This window comes from Cheilinus undulatus, linkage group 9, assembly GCF_018320785.1.
Source record: "Cheilinus undulatus linkage group 9, ASM1832078v1, whole genome shotgun sequence".
In the NCBI taxonomy this organism is placed as follows: Eukaryota; Metazoa; Chordata; class Actinopteri; order Labriformes; family Labridae; genus Cheilinus; species Cheilinus undulatus.
Genome location: NC_054873.1, coordinates 17,171,601 through 17,198,144, shown reverse-complemented (window position 1 = coordinate 17,198,144; position 26,544 = coordinate 17,171,601). Strand labels below are relative to the sequence as shown.

General features: G+C 38.4%; 1 protein-coding gene across 1 annotated transcript in view; it reads left to right on the top strand.

The window, feature by feature from the left end:
• The window catches only part of nell2a (neural EGFL like 2a), a 152,558-nt gene that overhangs the window by 27,745 nt on the left and 98,269 nt on the right, over nt 1-26,544 (top strand). The window contains exons 3-9 of the mRNA XM_041795785.1: nt 40-190; nt 3,367-3,540; nt 10,979-11,075; nt 16,426-16,498; nt 19,240-19,322; nt 22,128-22,256; nt 25,493-25,595. Of these exons, the coding sequence (XP_041651719.1) occupies nt 40-190; nt 3,367-3,540; nt 10,979-11,075; nt 16,426-16,498; nt 19,240-19,322; nt 22,128-22,256; nt 25,493-25,595 (810 nt within the window). The remainder of the gene's footprint in view (nt 1-39; nt 191-3,366; nt 3,541-10,978; nt 11,076-16,425; nt 16,499-19,239; nt 19,323-22,127; nt 22,257-25,492; nt 25,596-26,544) is intronic.

The following is a 26,544-nucleotide window of genomic DNA, read 5'->3' as shown; positions in this document are numbered from 1 at the left end:
AATAATATCTGATTTTGTTGCATCTTCATTCTTCTGCAGGCTCCTCCAGGGAAGTGGTGGCTCCTGTTGAGGTCTCAGAGCAAATGGTGCAGAAGCTGAGAGGCAAGAATGAGTTTACTGTGCTGGTGACCCTCAAACAAGATCACCTCAACTCGGGGGTCATCCTGTCAATTCATCACTCTGAGCACAGGTACGACCCCTTCTCGTATCTCATTATAGTATATCTGGGGAAAAAAACAGCTGATGTCTGGCCATGATTTATAATGTTACCCTTTTAGTTTGATATATATATTTTTGGAACCGATATTCTTATCTTAGGTTAGATATAGTAGCAAATGAGTTAGGCTTTAAATAATGCAGTGTGTGGCAACAGTTTGCTTGATTCATACTTACTCCTAAACAAATTAACATTGAATAAATTAGAAAAACACTCGAAGAGTGCAGACCTCTGCCATTAGCCCTATCTCCCAATAGTACAGAATCCTTCAAAAAATTCCTGGATCCAGACGGTGATTTGGATCACTCCCAAAATCTAATCAGTTCTTCCTTATGCCATTTCTTACATTTCCTGAAATTTTCATCAAAATCCGTCCATAACTTTTTGAGTTATGTTGCTAACAAACAAACTAACAATCAAACAAACCCTGCCGATCACATAACCTCCTTGGTGGAGGTAATAAATGAATATAAGGAGTGTGGGGCTCTAAAGAGATTTTCCTGCCAAGTTGACTCACTGTGTCACTACTTCATGACTGGAATTAGAGGTGAAAATTGACACCAATTTACAGTGAATATATCCCTGTGTATGAATCCCACTCTTCATTGTCTGTGCTCCTTTATATTTTCTAAGGATGGAAAAATTGTAGAATTATCATGCGATATAAGCAAGATAATGTTGAAATTTAATGTTATGTCATGCAGTGCACTGTATTGTAGTGTGCCACATCCAATCTTATCTCAATGAATGTAACATTTTAAATAGCATACCTTTAAATCCCATCTTATTGTATCAGTTTGAATCATATTTAATTGTATCGTGTCTTGTGATATCACATTACATTCCATGTAATCCCATCGTGTCCAATCGTACCCTATTGAATCGTATCGTGTCGTTGTAATACTATCTTTTTGGGTTTTTTTTGTATTTGTATTGTTTGTTTTTCATAAAATATTGTATCATATTGATTATATCCCACCTTGTCTTATCGATTTGAATATGTTGCATTAAATGGTATGGTTAGGTATAATATGGAAATGTAAGGTATGGTATCGTACCTGACATATTGTATCGAATCATATCACATAACATCCGATCCTACTTAATTACATCTGTTTGTATTGTATTGTATCATTTTGTATCATATCATATTGTATCGTTTCATGTGGTTTGTATTTTATTTTTTGAATTTGTCTCAAATTTGAGACAAATTCATGGAAGGGTAGGGTATGGTATGGTAGGGTATGATAGGGTATGGTATGGTATGCTTTGCTAAGGTAAAAAAGGGTAGGGTATGGTATGGTAACAGAAGGTATGGTATGCTATGTTATGGTAAGGTAGGGTAGGGTAGGATAGGGTATGGTATGTTCTGCTACGCTAAGGTATGGTAAAGCATGGTATGGTATGATAGGGTATGGTATGGTATTGTTAGGTAGGGTAGGGCAGGGTATGGTATGGTTTGGTGTGGTAGGGTAGGGTATATTATGGTAGGATAGGGTATGTATGGTATGGTATGGTATGGTTTGGTATGGTATAATATGGTAGGGTAGGGTGTGGTGTGGTGTGGTGTGCTATCGTATGGTATGGTATTGCGTGTTATGGTAGGGTATGGTATGCTATGGTATGGTAGGCTAGGGTAGGGTAGGGTGTGCTTGGGTATAGTACAGTATGGTACGGTATGGTATTGTACTGTATTGTATCATAGTATAACATATAGTAACAGACAGGATATTTTTGTGTAATGTTATGTCCCTCCATATTGTACTGTATTGTATCATGTCCCATTGTACCTCATCTTACCTAATTGAATCACATTCTGTTGAACCTTAATGTATTGTGTCATGTTGTGTTGCATTTTGTTGTGTCATGATGTGTTTTACCCTGAGTACTCCTTCATTGTCCTCTCGTAAGTTCAAGACATTTTTGGAAGACATGTATTGGGTGAAGTTAATTTGAAATGCGTATTGAAGCAATGAGTTGCAGAAGCAGAGCTTTAAATGTCACACAGATTACAGTAAAGCCGTTTGTAAATCCCCACAAATAAAGCATAATGACTTGTTTTCTAAATTTAGTCCCACTCTCTGTCTGACTATGTTGATTGAAACCAGAATATTTGTATCTGATGAGCATTTCAATGTTTTACATGCCATTCTCCTAAACAAAAGCAAAACAGCCTATATGTCAGCATATTATTCTTCACAGTCCATCAGTGATCCGAAACACTGAGTCTGCAATCGTGGATTGAAAACTGATGAGACACTATCTGCAGTTAGCATGCTAATGTCTCCCATTAGTTGGTGGGAGCTGAGCCGTTGGATGATCAGAACAGCAATCTGAATCCTGCATAATGCGTTGATTGAACAGTTTGTACATTAAAGTCAGCCCTGAGACGAGAGCTCATACGGATGTTAATGACTTTCCCTGCCGCTGATTAGCTTTCCCGGCAATTCATATGTGACAAAGCAGCGCTGCATGGTTTCATTTGGATACGTGGCGAGGACTAATTCGACGTCAGTAGCCAGGATGGATGTGCAGGCATGGCAAGGGGAATGTAAATTTATTAGATGTGGTTTGCAGATGAACACTTCCTTTGCTACACTTTACTCGAGTATCTATTTTCCTTTGGAATAATTTTTCCACCAAATGAGCTCAGTTTAAATAAGTCTGTCTTTAAAGGCAGAGGTGCTGAGTGTGTATCGGCAGCTCTTTCCATTAGAGTCACTGTGCTGGGTGGATCTCAGTCGTGTGGAGAAGAGGGTCCTGTTAGAATACTAATATGCCAATGTAAAGGCTTGAACCTGCACATTTAAGTGATGCTGATGTTGCACTTAACCATATAGTGCCACTATGCTTGACTGGTGATGTGAATAAACTCTAAATGGTGTTGCAAATCTGTGCCGATGTGGGTGCACTGCTTATAAAATGAGGGACTTATTATCTCTTTGCACTGTGCTGAAGAAACCCCAGAGGTAAGTCATTTTAGTGGTGCGTTCAGGTTTTTATGCCTACAGAAATACAGGCTCAGCTCCAGTAATGAGACTCTGATGCAACAAGACAAATTGTACAATGGTGGGGAATGCAAATGCAGCGAGAGACTGTCCCTGTGTGGCTGTTATTAGAAGTTAGTTTTCTGGGGATTCTTTCTGCAGGTTCCTGGAGCTGGAGAGCAGCGGGCAGCGCAGCGAGGTGCGTCTTCACTATCGTACCAAAGGTCAACAGGCGCATACTGAGGTGTTTCCATATAGCCTGGCCGATGACCAGTGGCACAAGGTGTCTGTAGCTGTCAGCGCCACTCATGTCATACTGCATGTTGACTGCAACAGGTAAGATACAAGAGTTTGATTTATTTTCAAGGGTGTCCAAAGCAGAGTTTCCGCTGGACTTTTTTGTCCCTGGTCAAAATGACCGGCAGTTGTCAAGAATTCCGGCCATGTAGAACAACTGCCGGACATTATTTTGCTGCAGTAACAGCAGAAAAATGCATAAATCTGAAATTCTGTGATACATTTATAAATACAAGTCTGCGCTAAACGGGACTGAGGACACATTTTTATTTCCAAACCTGACCCAAAACCGAGACAGTAGAAACCAAGCCGACAGTAAACCTGAGTAATTATTGCCCTGTTATTAAAGACTGTTACACACGTACCCATGATTAGACCATAAAAATGACTGCACTAAGACTTTCTCTTATTTTTCTTTGTGTAAGTGGTTTAAAGTATCAAAATGAAAGCTGCACGCTTTTCCTTACACACGCAGTCAGTTACACAATATACGCCTACGTTGAACTCATAAAAAATGACAGCAACGAAGAACAACGAAGCATCCAAACTCATAACTTTTGCTGTTGTGCCTAAACGCTTCCATTTTCTAATGATATCACTTACAGTTGACTGTGGAATATCCAGAAGGGATGAAATTCCACAAAAGGTGTCATTGCAAAGGTGGCATCCATCACAGTATGAGTCAGAATGTAAGAACGACTCATCTGTGTTTAGGATCACAATACTTTGGCATATTTTGCATAAACTTTCAGTACTGTTTGTTGAGGAGCTGCTGTTGGTGGAAAGTCATTTTCAGCTTTTAGCCTGTTTGGGAAGTATTTGAAAAGAGAGGCAGCACTGTAACAGACAATTACATTAAAAATGCTTTCCACTGATTGGTCAAATTATTTAAAATGTCATATCAGTGACAACATTTCTGTTTATGTCTCTGTGTGCAGCCTAATAGTGACACAACTTAATTTTCAGCATAGGTCTTAGTGTGCACTTTGCACACTAAATGGATTGCAGCAGCTAATAGCAGCATGAATTGCAATCATTTACTCGCCTATCTTCTATATTTTGAGGGCCAAGTTATAAGGCTTATCATCATCATCATCTTCAAACACCAACACTCAAGTAAAGTTTGGCAGTTTTGTGCAGTTTCCTCTATGTTACTGACCAAAGGCCGAGCAAGGCCTCCCTGAAATGTCTTTGTCAGCTCAAGCTCTTAACAGTGTATTTGCACTTTCAGCCAGTAATGAACAGCTGTAATGTAGGTTGTTTTTTGTCTTCATGCATATCCAGTAACTAAGCATATCTTAACCTATACTGGTTTGGTTTTACTAGCTTTAATACACTAAAGGTGAGGTATATTGAAGTGTCATCCTTCTATATGTGGCCTTCAAGGAAAAAAGTTACCTGAATCACATAAAAGCATTTGATATTGACACACTGTTTGTTGTCATTGTGGAGAATAGTGGGGTGTTGGGAGGAATGGTTTCCTGTTTTATTCTCTCAAACTGGACACCAGAGCACAATTATGACTTTTTCTTCTGTTTCTGAAACTTACGACAAATAAGAGCTGATATAACCCAATATATGAGATTTGTCTCAGCCAAGATACTGATCTAATTAGGAGGATTGGGCATCTGTTATGCTGTGATAATCCTTTTTGTATTTTGCTTCAGTTAACTTCTGTAAATGTCATTAGAACATCGATTATTCCCACTAATTGTAACATTTATTGATTCCATGAAGTAAGTTTTTGTGGCACATCAGTACGCTAAGTTAAGTTTTATTGCAGAAATATACAAAGATTTAATGTTTGAAGTTGAAGTTTGAAGAAACAATGTTTTATGCTTTAGCAGTATGCATTATCCTGCCACACAGCTGATGGGAATTTAAGTAAAATTTTTCTCCATCATTGTCATGCCATAAACATGTCATATGATGATGTACATATGAGGAGGATTTTTGCTTTGTTATGTTTTCATATAGAAAGGTAAAAGAAACTTTAATGTAAGATTATTTTGGCAAATGTAAATATTCCATTTTAAAACTGGAAAGCATAATGCTGAGCTTACATGGATCCTGGCCAATGGTAGATGGGAAACAGAATATCATTTCAGTCGGGAAGAGTAGGATACTAAAATCAGAAGAGGCCTGCAGAGAATACCAGTGCTGGTAACAATAGACGGCATTAGCATCCAAAATGAAGATAGTGAAACTTTAAGCTGTCCTCTGAAACAGAATTTACAACCTGTGAAGTGTTCTTAAAGATAAAAACATGGGCAATGTTGACAGGAGAATTTAATATTCTTGAAGCAACACAAAATCTATTTTCCTGGCAGACTTAAAGGAGGCATACAACTGGTGCAGATTTACTTTCTCCGTAGTTGTTTGAAGGAAAAAAAAGGACTATTTTAGAGAGGTGTAATACTTTGGTTTTGAACTTTGATTTCAACTTAGGGCAGAATTTTAGAGGTTATCACAATTTCTTCCCTCTCCCTGCACCCCTACTCACCAGCATGCTTGAATTTTAGCATCCACATTTTGAAGTCCATAAAGACAATGCAAAGCTATTCTTAGCAGTTTCTTGATTTATGAATCAAGTGAATGTAAATATAGAGCAGATAAAAAGTAGTCCATAATGGTCAATATAATTTGGCTTTTATAATTTTTTTTTTTTTTTTACTAAAAACCTCTTTAATGTTTAAGTGAAAATAGATATCTACAAGTAATCTCAAATAAATGAAAAAAATAAATCAATTCACAGCCTTTAAAGTGACTGACCTAATTCAACAGAGATCCAGCCAGCTGGTGCTAGGAGTGTCACAATTTGTGAAACAAGGATCACCTGAGTGCAGTGAATGTGTCTCAAGTGTTTGTATTATAAAGACACCTGTGTCTGAAAGGCCCAGTCACTGGTTAATCAGTATTCCTAGCTACCTTTACACCATGAAAACAAAAGAACACCATAAGCAACTCAGAGAAAAGGTTATTGAAAGCCTTTCCCACTCGGAAGAAAGTTCCGCCCTCCTCTCCTGATCCTCCGGAGAGCTACATCCATTAAGCAATATACATTTCCTAAGAGGGGTGTAGTCAGGGGCAGATTCAGACAGCTCTGTAAGATTTAAAGCCACAGACACAGAAACAGCTCATTCTGAGCAGGGCTGAAACAGAGACATACAAAAATCTTATACTGAAGTGTTTTTTCAGCAACAAACTTCACATGCACGTTTTGGGGACCTTTTAGACCAATATAAACTTGTCTTAAAAGGGTAAAATATTTCCCCTTTAAATCTTGACTGAAGTTCACCAAAATGCATGTGGGAGACTCCATGGTCAAATGGAAGAAAGTTGACCATAATAGTGCTCTTTGCCCATCAAAGTTGGCAGACACCAAACATTTCAAATCTTCACAAACATACTGTCCCCACTGTAGTGGCAGCATCATGCTGTGGGGATGCTTCTTGGCAGCCAGCCCTGGAAGGCTTGTGAAGGTAGTGGGTCAAGTGAACGCGGCAAAATATGGGAAAATCCTGGAGGACAGTCTTATTCCATCTGCAAGAGAACTACGGCTTGGCAGAAGATTTTTTTTTTTCAGCAAGACAATCATCTGAAGCATACTGCAGATATTACACAGTCATGTTTAAAGACAACGATGTGAATGTTCTGGAGTGGCTGAGTCAATGCCCAGACCACAATCCAAAAGAGAATTTGTGGCTGGACTTAAAAGGGGCTGTTCACACCCAATCCCTGTGCAACCTGACAGAGCTTGTTTTACAAACTAAGAATGGAGTAGAATTGCAGTGTCTAGATGTGCAAGCCTGACTGAGACCTATCCACACAGACTCAGCGCTGTGATTGCAGCCAAAGGTTCATCTGTCAAATACTGACTTGAAGGGGGTGAATATTAATGCACTCACTTATTTTACGTTATATATTTTGATTCAATTCATATTACTTACATATGGGGCAGGTGTTCCTGGCGTTAAGGACCTTGCCCAAGGGCCCACACTGAATAGTTGTTGTGCTCTGACTGGGATTTGAACCAGCAGTAACAAAGTCAGCAATGCTGTCTGCCAGAGCTATCTAGCTGCTTTAGCAGGAAGACAGGTAAGCTGTGATATATCAAAAGGTTAACAGAGGGTGCACTGAAAGTGCAGAACATGATCAGTGTGATTACAAAATTAAAAATGCATTAATATAAGACCTTGGTATAATAGTGGAAACGCATGCATTCAAAGCATGCTTTATTGCTTGTAATTTTGTAGAAATCTTGTAGGGCCTTGTTGAACTGGTGTGTGCTTGTCTCCTGTTTAGGTTGATCCAGATGTAACAGGGAGAGAAGGCTGAGGGCGAGTTAATCCCTTATATATCAAAATTAAAGAACACATCCACAACTTTAGACAAATGTTTTTGGAAATAGTTCATAAAATTTTATAAAGCTGTATTGTGCCTATAAGGGTAGAAAAGGGCTGAAAATACTGTAGAGTAACTATTTTTTCCTCTGCTTTTTATATTTTGCATGATTTCCTGTGACTGCTTTTTTAGATTAGTGGTCACAGCAGCCCATTGGCATCGCTGAGCACAGTTTTCGTCAGAGTTTTCTGTGGATAAGCTGTTGAAAAATCACACTGTATAGTCGTGTAGCTCATGCAGACACAGTGGCACGTATCGACATTTAATCTGTGACTTCCCCTAAAGGATGAACTCACACAAAGCCGACCTTTATCACTTCCCTCCTCCTTATCAGGATGTGATGGAGGCAGAAAGCTTTTGTGAAGTTGGCAGTATGGAAAAATAGCTTTATAATATAAGATTAAAACAACATGACCAAGAGGAGGAAAGAGCACACTTGTGGGCTGAAAGACAAAAATAGAACTCTGTAGGCAATTATTCTGTATGATTAAGTGTAATTCTTCACATAAGCAAGTAAATGAAATAGAACAACACCACTGATTTGATGCTCTGCAAACAGTGACACCCAGAGCGGGTAACCTCTGTCAGCTGTCTGATTTAAACAGCTCTAATGCAGGTTGATGGATCACACCTTGTGTTGACCCACATCTTGTGTGCATCTGCTGTGTTAAAAAGGGGGTGATACTGTGCAAGTGTGAAGATCTTCCCTGGCACGAATAACAGAAGCAGACGGTGATGCCATGTGTATCGCAGACAGCATGTGACCATCTGAAGCCTCCTCGGGAGAAGGGTTAACAGAAGGATTTAACGGGCCAAAACCTGCAGAGCAGAATGTGCTGTCAAGAGAAATTGTATTTTTATCCTGAAACGGTCCCTGAATTCAAAGCAATAATTAAAAACATATGCACAGGTAGAGTGTGTGCTGTGCATTCATTCTGATATGAACAGCTTTATCAATCCCCCTGGAGGTGATGGTTTTGAGCTGTTAATAAGAATCCTGAAGAAGAAACCACATGGACTTTGAAACAACAATGCATCACACAGAAGAACTAAACAAGTGGAGCTTGTTATTTAATTCACTGAAATGAATACTGATATCACTTTGTGACCGACAAAAGAAAACAAGACCATCAGGGATAAGTCATTTTTATACAGTTATCCTTAATGCCTGTAAACACTGCTGGGGAGTAGGTGTCAGACAAGGTGAAGTGCTGCAGAAACAGCTTTTAGAGTCATTTTCCACTCTGAACAGTCATCGTTATTGATGTGACTTTGAGAGACAGAGGGATTAGATTTAACATCCAAACCAGTGGCGGACTCAGGATTTTTGAGGGCAGGGGCAAAAATGACAAGAGGGGCACTGGCTGTATGTGGTTGGACACCATCTTTGTAGTGATATAGTAAGACATCCCAGCTAAGATTTCCCTTAAACAAGATATATCTACGATTATTCTTACTACACCTCTGATAAATAAAACTGTCACCGATCTATGAATCATTTAACTGTTGATTTAACACAGATACACAAGGGAGGATGTCAATGAAAGTACATTTTACACCAAGGAGCTTAAAACACTTAATTTCATTTTCTCCACTGACAGTGGTCATGTGGTTTTGTCCACTTAAGGGACATCCTGTGCACTTAACCCTCTGAGGATGGAGTCATTGTGTAAAACAAGAAGAGATGTGTTATTCAAAGTCAAATAACTTTTGAACCGTATACCGTTGGTACCTACTTGTTTTTCCTCTGACAGCCTTTCGTTGTGCAGTTCTAATGACACTATCCACGCCTTCGTAGCTATTACAGAACATTTTCCAGCGAGCCTGGAACTTGGCTAACTTTCCGGGGTCTACAAAGTTTAAATCCACACCAGTAACACCAATTTTGGTTGCCTTTTTATCCATTTCTAATCAATTTTTTAATCGTTTCTGCAGTTACCTGGACAGCCTACAGCCACATTGTCTGTTTGTATCCCAGAATGCATTTCGACTGGGCTGTGACAACCAATAGCAGGCTGTTTCATTGTCAAGTCATGCGTCGCTGAACAGCACATGTGCACAGACTTGGAAACTGCAGAAGGCAACCTGAATGACTCATGATAAAGAGAAATAGCACAGAGAGGCTGTAATTTGTCCCTCAGAGCTACTGCACTTTAAATAGTGACCCATATTCCCAAAAGCACCAAGACTATCTCTTTTTAAATATGAACATTTTGAAGACTTTTCATCACAGATTGATTATTTTTTTATTCTTTGCTGCCAAAGAGATGGGGGATTAAGTTTGTTAAAAAAAAACCTTACTCATTAGTGTTTACTGTGTTTAATATATAAAAATCTTTAAGTTTTAAGCTCAGTGGACAAGTCAAAAGAAATCTGCACCTTGTGCTATCAAACATTTACCTGTTTTTACTGCTCCCTTATGTACCTTTACAATCCATAAAAAGTTCCTTTTTCCTTGGTTAACTGAGCCCAGTTTTGTAATTTTTTTAACTGAAGTTGTGAGATGTTCGGTAGCCTAGAAATTTTTTTGAACCATCCACTGACTTATACTTTTCAATAACTTTTTCTCTGAGCTCCTTGGAGCATTCTTTTGTCTTCATGGTGTAATGGTAGCCAGGAATACTGATCAACCAGTGAATGGACCTTCCAGACAGGTTTCTTAATACTACAATCACTTTAGACACATTCACAGAACTCAGATGATCCCTGTTTTGCAAAATTGTGAGACTCATAGCACTAACTGGCTGGACCTATGTTGAATAAGGTCAGTCACTTTAAAGTGAGTGAATATATACACACACTTAGTTATCATTCATCATTTATGTTGATTTTTGACAGCTTGGTATCTATTTTTCTCTCAGAGAAAAAGAAAGGTTGGGAGACACTTTTTTAAGTGGACCATTTCCAAGTAAATGTGACCAGAGAAAGTGCAAAAACTACTGGAAATCCACTCTGAAAGTTGCATAAAATACATTACAGGCCCAGTACAGAGTTCAGATGTTATTATCTTTATTAGGAAATTGATCAGCAGTTACAACCAGCTCATTCCAAACTCTGTGCGTTTGCTTTGCAGGATCTATGAGCGAGTGGTCGAGGCCCCTTACATGGACATACCTGAGGATGCTGCCTTCTGGCTCGGACAGAGAAACGCTGCTCACGGCTTCTTCAAGGTTAGTTCTGCTGCTGCACAGCCCTCTCTCTCTCTCTCTCTCTCTCTCTCTCTCTCTCTCAGTACATGAATGTTGATGTCTGCCCTGATGTGTGATAAATGATTCAGAACTGCACGAACGAGTAATGCATTTCAGCAGCTTTTTATCCCCCTTTTTTCTCAATCTTGATTTATGCTGTCTTCTCTCTCTTTGTGTGGCTTGTTTGGTTTTATTTATTACAGCTGTTGGATTTAATTGTGTGCATTTCTCAAGGCTTACCATTTTAATTTGAGGGCTGCGATGGCTACCACAAGGAATAGGCGTTTTTTTTTGTTGTTGTTGTTTTTGTTGTCATTGTTTGTTCCCTTTTCCCTTAGTCTGCAGCTAAGCCCAGTGCAATTATCTCAGCAACCCCCACAGTGCTGATTTGGGAGAAATCATTAAATAGCCTCTGGACCCTGCTCATTAAGCTTTGTCTATAGTATTGTTTATCAGACAAGGGCTCATATATCGCCTGGACTGGGCTTGAAAATTTCCCACCTGGGAAGAATGTTTGGGCTAAATGTCAGCTCACCAGCAACTATTTTAATCAGTCTACTAGTGGTGGTTGTGTTGGTGTGGGTTTCGTTGCTGCACACACTGTGTCCAGGCTGCTAGATTTCCTCCGTGTTAATTGGTGGATGAAAGAAGCCGTGGAGGTCACCCACTAATCTTGTCACGTAGCAGCATCTCTTCTCGCCTCTCTCTCTGAAGCCTTGATTAGTTGCTAGGAAGGCTCGTCTCCTCTTAAAATGCACTGCTTCATTAGTGCACATGCGCTCACACAGACTAAAAGTCAATGCGTGTATGTGGGTGTCAGCTGGAGACGAGAAAATCATAGCTCTAACTGTAACAGTGAAGCCTTGAATCAGAATGAGCGTGTCCGTACCTCTGCCTCACAACACAATGAGCATCTTTGCATTCCTCTCACATCATGAGGCAGATAAATCTATTTTATCTTACTTACCTAGTGTCAAAATTTGTACTTGATTTGTATGCTGATGGGGCAAATCGCTCTACATCCTAATCTAGAGGACTGAAAACAATTTACCACTAATTCAGCCAATCCCAAGAAACGGCAAACAACATTTCATTTCTCATGTCAGATTTCATTCCATGGTTATTTTTTAATCTGGCAGGATAAATCTTCTCTTGATTGTTTGTGTTTGGTAGAAAATTACTTTTAGTAATTTCACTGCATCAGAAGTGATTCAACCCCGAGCTCTGCCATTTGTTGTTTTTCACAAATTCACATTTCCGGTACAGATGGAGCCGAGCGTTGAAGGCATCCCACGTGTTACTGCAGGCGTACTGCAGTGAGCCGAGTGCCACTGACACTCAGGAATCTAGTTTCAGAAGTTTGACTCAAGCTGTGAAGAAAAGTTGAGCTCCTGGTTGTGCTGACTGTGTTGTGTTACAGTGCTGGCCTCTTATATGACAAAGGGAAATAGATCACACATTTTTATGATAAGGCAGTATATCCTTTTTTAATTGTTCTTTTAGTTCTAAAATGTATTTGATCAAACACCCAAAACACTTTCCTACCTTCAGGGCTGCTCGCAGCGTTGCCTGGGCCCCTAAAAACCCAGTACATGGACCCTTCCCTGTACTGGTTTATTGATGATGTCAGTGCTTCTGTGTTGGATCAGTAGCATTGGCGCTAGCATCCTGGCTAACAGTTGCTTCATTTTGGAGCTAAAATGTGTGAGAAGCTATTGTTTGGTTTTGATGTTGAAATGATTAATTCATGCCATTTTAATCACCAGTTTCTGCCCATTTTTGCCACTCTAAGCAACTTTTTCCCCTTTGAACCAATTTATGCTACTCTTTAACCTCCTTTCACCACTGTTTAACCACTGTTCCCAACCACTTATACCACTTTCAACCCTTTTTTTCCTCTTTGATCCCATTTCTGCCACTCTTTAACCTCTTTTCACCACTTAAACCACTCATTTTCACCACTTTTCCCATTAATGCCACTTCCATCAGATTGTTGCCTCTTTGATCCTGTTTCTGACACTCTTTTACCCTATTTTCACTACTTTTTGACTCCTTGCCATGCCTTTGTAACCTATTTACACCTCTGTTCATGCCCATTACATCCCCTTTCACCTATTTTTGCCTGTTTTTCCTATTTTCACCATATTTTAACCATTTTTTACCACTGTTTCATCCCATATTTGCCTCTTTTTGCCCATTTTTGCAAACTTCGCCTCAATTTTGCCTCTATGATCCATTTTCTGCCATTCTTTAACCTCTTTTCAACATTTCTAAATCACTCTTCACCAATGTTTCTGCCCATTTTCACCACTTTAATCCAATTTTTGCCTCTTGATCCCATTTATGCCACTATTTGACCTCTTTTTTCCACTCTTTAAAGCCTTGTTATACCTTTTAAACCCCTTTCACCACTGTTTATGACCAGTTTTGCCCCTTTCATCGACTTCTGCCTCTTTCATTCCATTTTGCCTCTTTTTTATCCCATTTTTTTGCAGCTTTAAACTGTATTTTACAGTTTTTAACCTTTTATAACATTTTTGCCAATTTTTCCCAATTTAAACCTTTTTTTCTCACTTTCAACCCATTTTTGCCATTTTTCCAGATATTTATTTTTCTATTAACATTGTCTAAATTTCCTCTTCTTTTTTTCTGGAAAGCTGAGGTTTGTGCACTTCATGGCCTTGCTTAGAAGTCTGACATACTTAATAGACATACTTAATAGTTTAGTTCAGTGTTTCCATCCACATTGTTAACATTACAAATAAATAGGCAATTCAAATTTTAAGAAAAGGGGTTTACAGTCTTAAAAACATTATTTTATAAGACTGCAACAATACAGAAAATTATTTTTTGTTGCTTTAAGAAGATTGGTTATTATTCAAGTGAAAAATAGAATAAAGTTACCACAGATTAACTGTACGGTGGACCATGATTTTGCTGACCTGTAAGGGCCCTCCTCTTTAGCTGGGCTCCAGAAAGCTCTTCCCTTTATCCCCCACTTTTCCAGGTTTGTTATGTTGCAACTGATGCTTTCTGTCATTAATCTACACTCAGTACCTCATCATGTCAAAGTATGAACAGAAATATTGAATTTTATTCTTTTTTGCAAATGTATTCAAAAGAAAAAAATTAAATATCACATTGACATAGGTATTCAGACCCTTTATTCTGTACTGTAAGGACCTTTGGCAGCACTTACTGCCTTGAATCTTTTTGAATATGACCAACAAACTTTGCACACCTAGATTTGGAGATTTTCTGCCATTCTTCTTTGCAAACCCTCTCAGGCTCAGTCAGAGTGGATGTGGACTGTTGGTGGACAGTAATTTTCAGGTCTAGAGATGTTAGATAGGGTTCAAGTTGTTGAGGTCCTGAGCACTACAGAGCAGGTTTTCATTGAGGATATCCATGTCCTTTACTCCACTCAGCTTTCCCTCAATCCCGCAGATGCTGCCACCACCATGCTTCACTCTTGGGATGGTTTAGGTTGTTTGCAATCATGTGATCATGTGAACGTTAGAACTTTACAGCTCTAAATGGATCTGAATACTTATGTTAATGTGATATTTCACTTTTTTTTATACATTTGAAAAAAAAGTATAAAATGTTTTCACTTGTTCACTGTTTAAATGACTGTAGCATCGGGCTGCAACATAACAAAACTGAAAAAGTAAAGGGGTTCTGAATACTTTCTGAGTACACTGTGCATGATTGGAAATGCATACTGTGACTGTAGATGAACAGATAATTTAAAAGTTTAATCACAGAAGAAGTAAGATTTCAGACGTTAAGCATGAACTGCCTCCATTTCAGCAGGTTGTGGTGAAAGAAATCAGTAGATCAATCCAGCAGCATTTTAAATTTATTACCAATAAATTGAAGTTGAAAGACAATTTGAAAAACAATTTCTCTTAAGTTGCCCCCCCTCCCACTCCTGTAAAGGAAATAAATGCACTAAAGGACTGAAATAGGGCCAGGTTACCATGGCAACCAAGCATCTCTGTGTGTGTATCTGTGTGTATTTTGGGCTGCAGGACTAAAATAACCATCAGTCAGTAATTTTATGAATTAAACTGAATCTGTTTGTGCCCATCAGAAGGAAAATTAAAATTCTGTCTTTTCTCTATAACTTCCCCACCAGTTCACTTCCAGTTTGTGCCCAGTTTGAGATAATTCATCCAAGCAGAAATGTACATCATAATCTCCATATAATTGGTGTCACATGCTCATGGACCTCCCAAAGATGGGCAAGAACTGCTCCCTACTGCTGTACGCTGTGGAGAAGTTCGACCGGATGCACTAACCAATGAGAAGACAATCTTGGGTTACATTTCTACGGAGCAGAATTAGAGTTTGAAAAAAAATAAAAAAAAACCCAGGGATGAGAAAATAGTATATTGATGCCACTGGACAGTCTGCTGTCCTTATCGGTAGATTACAGCCTGATAAATGAAACTACATCTAGAATCCTCCTAAGTTTGGGCTAAGCCCCAGATATCAGACACTTCTGGCTCCGCCTCTGCACAGAATCATTGTGTCAGTGAGAATGATGTGAGGCTTGTGAGCAGAGTAGAGTGTGGATAAAGTTAGCAGCTAGCTCCGCCAGCCTTCGTTCCTCTTTGCAGGTTAATTTGTGCTTAATGTGGTCACTCATCACTTCAGTTGAGTGGTTAAACATGAGTGTAATCCTCAACAGCCTATATACAACTTTAGTTTTCTATTTTCTAGTTCAAACACTGCCATACGGCACTGTTTCTACTTCTCTTGTTTATGCCTGCCTAAGGAAAGCTGTGGGTGGAAGGCAGCAGCATTAACTGAAGTAACAGCGGCGACTAGTGGCGGGAGGCTTCATCACAGTTTTAAAGAGCATTAAAAATTATGCTAATTTTATTTCTAATTTGGCCGTTTAGCTGGAAAACCATGCACATCTCTACCTATTATTCTTTGCAACTCTGTTCTGAGGGGCAGGTATGCACTAGAAATGAGGGGAAGGGGTAAAAATTAGAAATGGGACAGATTTGAACTCAATATGCTATCACTGTCAGATTTACTGCTGTGCTCTGTGTTCAGCTTTATGACTGCAGCTGTTACCAGACTGCTCATAAACAGGGTAGCTGGTTATGTGTCTGCATGTCCTGGTTGTGCCTGATTCCATGTTATATCATGTGGAAAATGTACCATAAGCACTCTCAGATACCACTACCCCTGTGGGTCTGTAACCACTTACTACACATTACCATGCTTCACCTGCTTTTTTTTTTACAGCCTGTCTGCCCTGTGTAAGGTGCTGTTTTCTAGATTTTTAAAGTTTTACATCTTTCTATTTGTGCAGGGGGTGATGCAGGACGTGGAGATCCTGGTGATGCCGCAGGGTTACATCTCACAGTGTCCAGATCTCAACAGAAGTGAGTGCAACCTCTTACTGAACACATTACAGACGCTTTTTAGCTGGATGTTTAATTCAAATTACCCCTGGCAGTTATTCGGCAAACCACTTGATTGCACTGGTTTAGCTTTTTTAAGTTAAATTCTAGGAAGAGTCGCTTGAGTAAAACGGTTCTAAAACAGCTTAGTGAATGAGAAACAGTTCCTCTCTTTGCAACAGTTTGGTTTGATGTTTTTTTTTTGTCTTTTTTTTTGCATTTGTCAGTAAAAGGGCGAATTCCCCCCGTCTCCCCTGTCAGACAAGCTGCAGCAGCTTTTAAAGCCATGTAGCAAAAGTTCAGGGGCAAAACATTGGTGCTGCAGTTTTCTGTTCCTCTTTGAAGGTGGCACTATTTTGTTTGTAAGATGTGTGTTTTTACAGCTCATGCTAAGTATCTGGTTGTGCGGTTTGTTGCAGATAAAATGTTTTTCATGCTATCAGGGATAACACACAAACATCTCACAGTTTAAAATGATTTTCACAGGGATTTAGAGTCTCCACTCATCTTGAAGTGCCCAGAGGAGAACAGTTATAGCTGTGTAAACTGCATGATGTCCTCTAGGAGGGTAAAAGCACAAAAATCAGAATATACATCCAATAAAGTATTTCTTTTTTAGTCTTTTTTAAAAGCAATATTGGGTTGGAATGGTTTAAATGTTCTCTGCAGACATAGGGTCAATTTGAAAAGACCCAAAAAATCACCCCCAAGTGCTTTCATATCCACAATTCCTTGACCTCGGTGAAAAATGTTGCAAGGAGCAGGAAAAGTGGAAATAAGAGGAAATGAAAACCATTCTGTTAATGGGAGCTTCATTTACTCTAGGTGGAAATGTTGGCTGCATGAGAACTGCAATCTACCAGAGACAAAGAGAGCATTATTCATAGGTGTCTTGGTGTGTTGTGTGGCAAATGAAACATGAAAACCTCAATGAAAGTATCGTGGATATTTCCCAAACATTTCAAAGACAGAGAAATTCTTAACAGGTCATGTCAGTTTATAAAGGATGCCATTGGCTAAACTCACCTCTAATTTTGAGTCCCCCACTGTAAGCATTTCCAGCAAGTAAAGCCCAGCACTGACCAGCACCCACCTCCAGGACCTCCTTTTCAATAATCAAGACTTCTTGTTTTGAATTGAGGACTGTGTTCAATACAAACAGCACCTCATAAGGCATAGTAAATATGGGAGGAATGCACTGAAAAAGGCACTTCTGTGTTCATGCTGAAGGTGGTCCCAGGATGCACGTGCACTCTAGTGTTGCTTCCAGTGCACATGGATTCCAGCAAGACCAGGAAGTGCCTTTTTAGTGCATTTCTCTTCCATTTTGAGAATTTTTTTTAATGAAAACAAAACGTTGGTTTTCTGTTTAGCAAATATGCCTTATAAGATACTGTGTTTACTGAACAGAGTCCTTTATTCAAAACAGGAAGTAGACGGTGGAGATTGGCGGAGCTGGTCTGTCATATTGTGTTACTGTTTTGGTTGAAAGGCCCATGGTGGCAGAAATTACACACTATGTGTTTAACTCTTTATCATAATGAGACAAACAATTAAAAATGATTATCTTTAACATATTTAAAACAGTGGCAGTGATTAAACTTTCATCAATGTAATCTTTGATATCTCACAGTGGAGACACAAATGACTGATTGATTAATTTATTGGAGATTGTGATAAATATAAAGTAATATAACTGAGTACTCCTCAAAGTGACATGGCACTCATGCTGAGAGAGAATGAGAATATTTCTCATCGCTTGTATGCACCTACATTTATACTAAAATGCTGGGTTACTTCAGTGACGGTGACATTTACTACAATCACTACAATCATGTTGATCAGTTAGTTTCATGGATGGTGCATAATTCTGACAAAGTTGATGCCAGGATATATGGGACATATTTTCTTTCCTTTCAGTAGAAGATGTTCTATAAAGAGTTTCATAAAGGGCATGATCTGTGCTCAAGGAGATAATAAAGGAAGCAATGAAGCTCAATACCTTTTATTACTAAATCTTAACAGCTTTTATTATAGCTTAAATACTTACTGGTCATCTCACTCCAGTAGGAACCAGAAGCATGGTGATTCCACTCAGAGTCAGTCTGTAATTTTCTGACTTGCACACGTTGAGGTATTTTAAGGTTTTAAAATGATTAAAATAATCAAAGACTTCTGTTAATCCCATCTTTGGTCACAGTCTGTGTGAACTTTTTTGTACTCATTGTAGTCTGCCGCAGTGTTAAACCTTTTCAAATCTGTGTCAGCTGCTGTTAATACTCTAGGTAGTCATAATCCTTAACATTAACATTAATAAATGGACTGAGTTGCACAGTAAAAAGTTCATTAATCTTCTCCCAGCAGCCCCTACTACAGCTGATTGAACTCTCCTAGTTTTATAAAATATGTATTTTTAACTCAGCTTTTCAGGAAATCATGCATTATTTCTCTTGGAGAGCAATAAAAACCTATGTACAGTATTTAATACAGTGTATTTACCTGCATTAATCGATATAAAACCATAAATAATCATAGAAGTGGGTAACTGATTTATTTTTCTTCTATTTGATGCTCTTTTGTGCCTTTTCTTTCAACGATTTCTTATTTTATTCTGTTTTATCTCTGGTCTTAGAGGAAACTGGTGCACGAACATCCTTTTGGATAATACGGTTCTCTCTTATCTTATCTTAACGTGCTCTTCCATGTTTCCTCTTGTGTCCCAGCATGCCCTACCTGCAATGATTTCCATGGACTTGTGCAGAAAATTATGGAACTGCAGGACATACTTGCAAAGACATCCAGCAAGGTAGAGTACCATGTTACCTTATTAACAAAAACTCAATAACAGCCTTTTTAATGAGGAGGACAGGACTAAGAAGGGCTAAAGATAGTTTATTGATGATAAAAACTCTGATTAAAGTGAGATTAGTTTCTGTGAAAGAGACTCAACAAGAATTCAGAATAAATGCAGTTGTTTAAAGGAGAAATGTTCATTTATTAGTCATATTAAATAGATGTACGGTAAGAGTTCAGTTAAAACATTATATTTTCTCAAACTTCCACCAAATAATAGACAAATAGTCCTGTAAATATTACTAATATTATCAATAAGGAGTGTGATAATAATTTAGGAGTATCGCTAAGAGTCTGCTATTAGAATTTTTGAGATAATTTTTCAAAATGTCCATTAAAGATTCAGAACTTAGCTTTAAATGTTTGGAAGAATTTGCTGTTTTGACGCTTATAAAGTATTTTTACCAAAATTAAATGAATAAGGTTGTATGTTTTAGAGAGTTTCGTCTAAAGATTTGGGGAACACTGCATTATTTGTTTATTAATTTTATTGCTTTCATGGGAATTTGGGAAATATGTTTGGGTTTTAAGGAAACTTATTTGGAAATTTATTTTCATTTTTTTTTCCTTTGAAAATTAGGGGGAGGGGTTTGTCCTTCAACATTTTTTAGGGATTTTCATTAAAATTTCAGGGAATTTATTTAGATCTTACTGTCATTTTCATGGAATTCAGTGGAATTTATCTGACATAATTGGACAATATTTTGGAAGGGATTTGTATTGAAATTTGGGGAAATTTCTTGAATATTTTCAAGAATCGACATGGAATTATTGGGGGCTATTTTTCTATCAAATGTTTAGGCCAGTCATTCCCAAATGTAAGTACTCTGCAGCCCAGTTTGAGACCTGAAAATCCCCTGGGGCCCACCAAAAACCTTTGTACAACTATAACATGAGACAAAAGTATTTTCCTTTGTTTTTTCAGAAAAAGAATTAAAATGTTTGGTTGTTGAAGTGATTTAATTACTTAGAAAGTGTTTGAGAGTACATTTAATGAGCCCTGCCATTTATTTTGTTTTGATCAGATGGTTGCAAAGTCATTAAAATTTTCTTTTATAATATTTATAAATTCAAACGTACTCTTTGGCTCAGAAAACTCTATCCTAGTAGCATTATTGTCTCTGAAGGCACCAATGGATTCTTAAAATGAAGTGAGTGTCACCAGTTAATCCAATACCATTTAAACTATGTCACTGGTTCAGAGAAAATAAGCTATCAAAGGGTGATATGAGTTAATTTTAAAAATTATTTCAAGTATTTGTAGTAATCCTAACTGACCACTTGTAGCCCAACTGCAGTAGCTCTGAGGCCCACCAGTGGTGGGCCAACCCACACTTTGGCTTTACGATGTCACCATGTCATTTAGCGGACACTTTTATCCAAAGCATCATTCATCTGTGACATAGACAGGTGTTCATGGTGCTGTCGTTTGTGCCCTGACGGGGATTTATACTCCCAGTCTCCTGTATCAAAGTCAGCGATGTAAACCACTGGACTATACAGGCTGTATTAGGTTCATGAAAAATCCGAGCACCAACTGAAGACATTTTGGGGAACTTTATATGGGATCCTTAAAGAAATATATGTTTTAGAATTTTCACATGAATTTTAGGATATATCTGTGAAATTTTAAGGATTATTTTTTTAATTTTGGAAAATAAATTTTTAAAGACATTTCTGTTCAAAGACAAGGCTAATGTTGTACTTTATCTCATATAAGTGGGAGAAAGTGAAAATGCATTCCAAACAAAAGCTCAGGTGTCAGGTGATCAAGCTTTTTCATGGAAAAGAAATGTTGCGAATCTTGCGAAAAGTAAGGACTAAAATGTACAGTGCATTCGGAAAGTATTCAGACCCCCCCACACATATTTCAATTTTGTTATGTTGCAACCTGATGCTACAGTTAAAAAAAAAAAAAAAAAAAAAAAAAAAATTATTGTCATTAATCTACACTCAGGAATCCATCATGACAAAGTATAAAAAATAAAATTGAAATTTTTGCAAGTTTATTAAAAATAAAAAAATGGAAACAGTACATTGCCATAAGTATTCAGACCCTTTGCAAAAACACTTGAAATTTAGCTCAGCTGCCTTCCATTCCTCAGGAGCTTTGATTATTTTTTTATTTTTAATAGATTTGCAAAAATGTCTAAAAACCTTTTCTCACTTTGTCATGGCAGGGAACCGAGTGTAGATTAAAGGGAATAAAAATTAATTTTTAGAAGTGAAGAGGGTCCTTTAGAATGCACTGTGAGGACTTCAGTTGACTAAAACCTGTTCAAAATGCTTTTGAGTTTTCATTGACTAAAACTAGACTATGAAGGGTAGAAAGGACTAAAATGTGACTTAAATTCTTAATATTTTTTTCTAAACACTAAAACTAAAAATTAAAACAATTAAATATGATAGAACAACAGATTCTAAACAGTACTAATCTCACACTTAAACATCAAAACATACATGTTAAGACAGCTGTTATAATTGTCAGTTGTTGTATTATGCTAAAAGTCTACATGCCATTGTGATGCTCTTATTAATGAGCACAGCAACAGGCACTCTGTGACATTTCAACATTAGACACTGGCTACTCCTGTTGCAGGAAGTGTGTGTAATTGGTGTCTAATGTGTGACTTTTGTGATGCTGTTGTTCTGCTCCTGCAATCTTCTTTCTACATGTGGATATAGACGTAGAAGCAGGCTGACTCTCATCCTTTCTCCTTCTCGCCTTTTGTTTTTCCGTGGGGGACGGTGCGAGCAGCTGTCCAGGGCTGAGGAGAAGATGAATGGTCTGGACGGCTGTTATTGTGAAAGAACCTGCAGCGTCAAGGGGGTCGTCTACAGAGAGGACGAGGGCTGGACAGATGGCTGCAGGAACTGCACATGCTCGGTGGGGCTGCGTACACGGGTTCTCAACAGTGTGTGTGCCAGAGTAATAAAGAGCCAGGGAGGGCATTCAGTTTAATTAAATGTGTAGTATTTTGTGTGTTTTACCACACTGGATCTGGAATATATTGGATATAGTATATGACACTGTATGTGATTGTTTCATGCATGCATGCATGTTTGCAGGCGTGCTAGGGTGTCATGAAATAAATGGATGTTTTTGTTGTGTGTGTGAGAATGGGTGGCCAGATTTCTTTGTGTTTATGTCAGTGTGAGGACATGCATTTTTCATTACACTAGTGTGCTGTTATGTCTTTCTGTGTTTATCTCATCCATTGTAAGTCTCTGCTTTGTTTAACTCCCCTGTTCATCAAGTGGGTGAAGGTGGGGGTGTGTTTGGGTGCAGGGGGTGTACAGGGCACAGGGGGCCCAACATTGCCAATAGCTTGTATTCTCATTATTTCCCTGCATTAGACGAGGGTTGCCCCAGTTACCCAAAAAAAAGGGGCTCTATTGAAAACCTGCACGGTAGTCTGGATTAGACACATGAACAACAGCGCTTAGCAATGCTCGACTCTCTCAAGGGTCTAATTTACTGCTGCTTAAAGTGTGAATAATTGCCAAAAAGAAAATTAAAAGCGATTGGAGATGTGGGGCTTGTAGCACATCAGCAAACAGATTTCACCCCCTGTCAGTCTACTCAACTTTGGAACATAAAACTCATTCCCCTCCATCCAACCAATGAGAAACCTTCACACACCACTAACCCAACAGGAAAAAAAAAAACGAAATCACATATCTCTCAGTGCACCGAACCTAATTGCTCTTGACAGATGATAATTATCATCAGGGATTTGTTCTGCCCACTCATCCAATGAAATCGCTCCGTATGCCAGGAACTGTGTGTTGCCATTCCTGGGCTGCAATTAAGGAATTAGATGGGATATGTTCTTTACCTTATGTGTGGCAATTAGTGGAGACCTTTAAAATTCAAAGGTCATGCATTAAGATGTTATCAATTATGTGGATCAGGTTCATAGATGTCGCTGTCACAGAGCTTTCATCCGTGGAGGTGATGTTAATTACAGAGACGAGGAAGCTGATGAGAGCATTTGAATATGTTATACTGACTAAAGGGTTATTGTGGAGATCTGCTGAATGTTTGCATGTATTTTCAAAGATTTGGAGTGTTTTCTGTTTAAAAGGACTCTTGGTAGATAGGCCTTGTTTGATGATGTAAGCATCTGTGTCAGGAGCATGCAGAGTGATGTAAAGAATCTAACAACAATAGAAGAGATTGTTCAGTGATTATTAAAGGTGGTGAGTATTAAATTGATGCATGCAGGCGTTATGATCTGTGGATGCAGGCAGCAGCATTGTAGGGTTAAATTAGGCATGTGACTTCTTTCTACAGGTCATTCCCTACTGCTTCTCTCTCAGGTTTCTGACTATATCTTCTGTCCTATCTGAAAAAAGGTATAAAAGCTCAAAATGAAATCTGAAGCTGAAAAAAGACCTCTGGGTTCTTGTATGTGGTTTTTAGTTTTGGTGAGGTAAGCTTAGCCTGGCGTCTTTCCTCTTATCCAAGGTAAATGAAGAGATAAAATGATAAGTAGTTTTTTTGGCTGCTTACATAGGCTGTATATTGCTCCCTCTTATCCCTAGACCTTACTCTGGGTTGAGTAGAGACAGAGGTACCCATCATTAGTAAGCTTGCCTGCAGTGAATGACCGTCGGCACATCCCCTGCCAAAGCTGTGAATGGGTCCTCTAGTAAAATATGTCCTTGCCCCTGAAATAGTGCCACATAACAAAAATCCATTTTAGTTTAAGAGTATGTGATACTTAAACCATTTTCAATGCTTTGCTCTGCTGACAACCATTTCTTTGGCGTTTTTTTTTTTTTTTTCAATTATACTTTAAAGATGAACAGCTCTTTTGTATTTGTGTCTGATTTACTGTGTGTGTAAGTTTATGTGTGTGTATCTATGTATAATATTATTACTGCTGCTGTTGTTGTGGCTATTATAGCTGTTATTATTATTATGGCAGTTATTGTGGCTGTTATAATGCTTTTTAATGGCTATTACTATCATGGATATTATTGTAATGGCAGTTATCATGACTTATGGCTGTTATTACTATCATGGCTATAATAATGATGATAATAATAATAATAATAATAATAATAATAATAATAATAATAAAAACAATAATATCATAATCATAATAAAGATAATGATAACATTATTTGTAAAGCACTTTTGAAAACATGGATTTACAAAGTACTTTGACACGTGCAGAAGCAAACAGAAGAACAAGGCAACAAAAACCATCTACCTCCACAGTCTCCTTCTCAATACTATGTGTTTTGAATTGAGGACTCTATTCAGTAAAGTTGGTGCTTCATCAGGGGTATAAAATAAGCAAAAACAATGTTTTGTTTTCATTTGTTCATTTCTCTTAATGAGGGAGAAATGCACTGAAAAGTGCACTTTCAACTTCCTACTGGAAGCAGTCCCAGGATGTACATATGCTCCAGAAGGGACAATAGAGCGCATGCCCCTCCTGGGACCACCTCCAGCATGAACATGGCGGTGCATTTTTAAGTGCATTTCTCACTCATCTAGAAAAACGCATGAATGAAAACAAAATGCCGGCTCTCTGTTCAATAAATGAGCCTTATGATGTGTCATTTTTAATGAACAGAGTCCTTGATTCAAAACAGGAAGTAAAGGGAAGAGGATGGACTGACCAGCGCTGGTCTGTACTCCTAGTATTGTGGTATTGTTTGGTTGAATTTGTTATATCGCTATGATGGCTTTTATAATTATTTCTTTTCCTATTATTATTGTTATTGTTGTGATTGGTTATGCTAATATCATGGACATTATTATGCACAACCTTTATAATAATAATGCAAATAAAAATGGCTGTTATTTTTTTTGTATGGATTTTTTTTTATTGAAGCTACAGAATTTAATGGTATGTGTCATTTCTATTCCTAAAGACCAGTCATAATATTATCTTTGTTATATTAATATTCTTCAAATTATCTAATAGATTGGCCACTTTTTCATCTATGCAGGGTCTCTGACAAAGGGCACAAATATAATCAGTTTCCTGTTTTTTTCTAATAAGTTTAATGATATGTCTATCATTATCAGTCTGAAGTATTTAACATAATTTGACTTGTTACAGTCTTTCTTTAAACACCATGTTTTGTCTCTCTCTTCCCTAGAATGGCACGGTGCAGTGTGAGGCCATCTCCTGCCCTCCCCCTCAGTGCCCGGCGGGCACGGCGCCTGCCTACGTGAAGGGTGCCTGCTGCAAGGAGTGCCAGCGTGAGTCAAGCACCCTTAACCCTGTCACCCTCCCACACTCATACAAACATGGACACAATTGCAACAGAAACAACAACACACACAAGTAGCACCACCACCAGATTTAGAGCATGCATCACGCCTCCACAAGGACTAGCTGACAATTGACCAGGCCTCTGCTGTGTTGCTAAGCTACCTCCTAACATGCCTCTTGAGATACGTCCCAACCTTTTGCATATACATGGATCGATCAATTATTCACTAGCTGGCTTCAAAACACAGATGGCCACCAGTCACACTGACATGAGCCAGTAAAAGGGGGACCTCTGCATGTGATGAAAAGTAGTCCCTATTTATGGTGCTTGGGCCATGATAAAAGTAAGGATGAAAGAAATGTTAAAAGCCTGAAATGATGCACGCTCTTATGGACAGAAGTGTCTTCTTAAGTGTCCTTTTCTTTTTGTTTTTACTTGTGAGTGCTTCTCGTAGGATAAATAATTCTGTTTCATCCCGTATCTACATGGATTGTCTGTTTTTTCCCCACAAGTCTCTCAGTTCAGCAATGAACTCTTATTAGCCTCCTAACCGCAGCACACTACATCTCATATTCTTTCAATTCCCCTCCCAATATCAGCGGATTTCAGAGGATATTAGCCTTTTTTCACCCTTGATATTAAGCTAAATGAAACTAGAGGAGATGTGCTGTGTTTGCTTTTAAATTACAGACAGAGCTGCCAATCATCATATGGAAAAACCTTGCACAAAGAGGAATTAATTAGCATTGAATGTTTCTGTTCTCACCTGTGACATAGGAAATGTTGCACAAAAAACAGAGGAAGACTCCAGGCGTGTCTTTGTAGAGCTCTCACGCAAGCTGACTTTACTGCTGCGGAGTGAACTCAATATCAGCTAAAAGAACGTTAGCCATGGAGTGTAATCGGCTCCCGTCGGCATCGTTACCACCATCCTG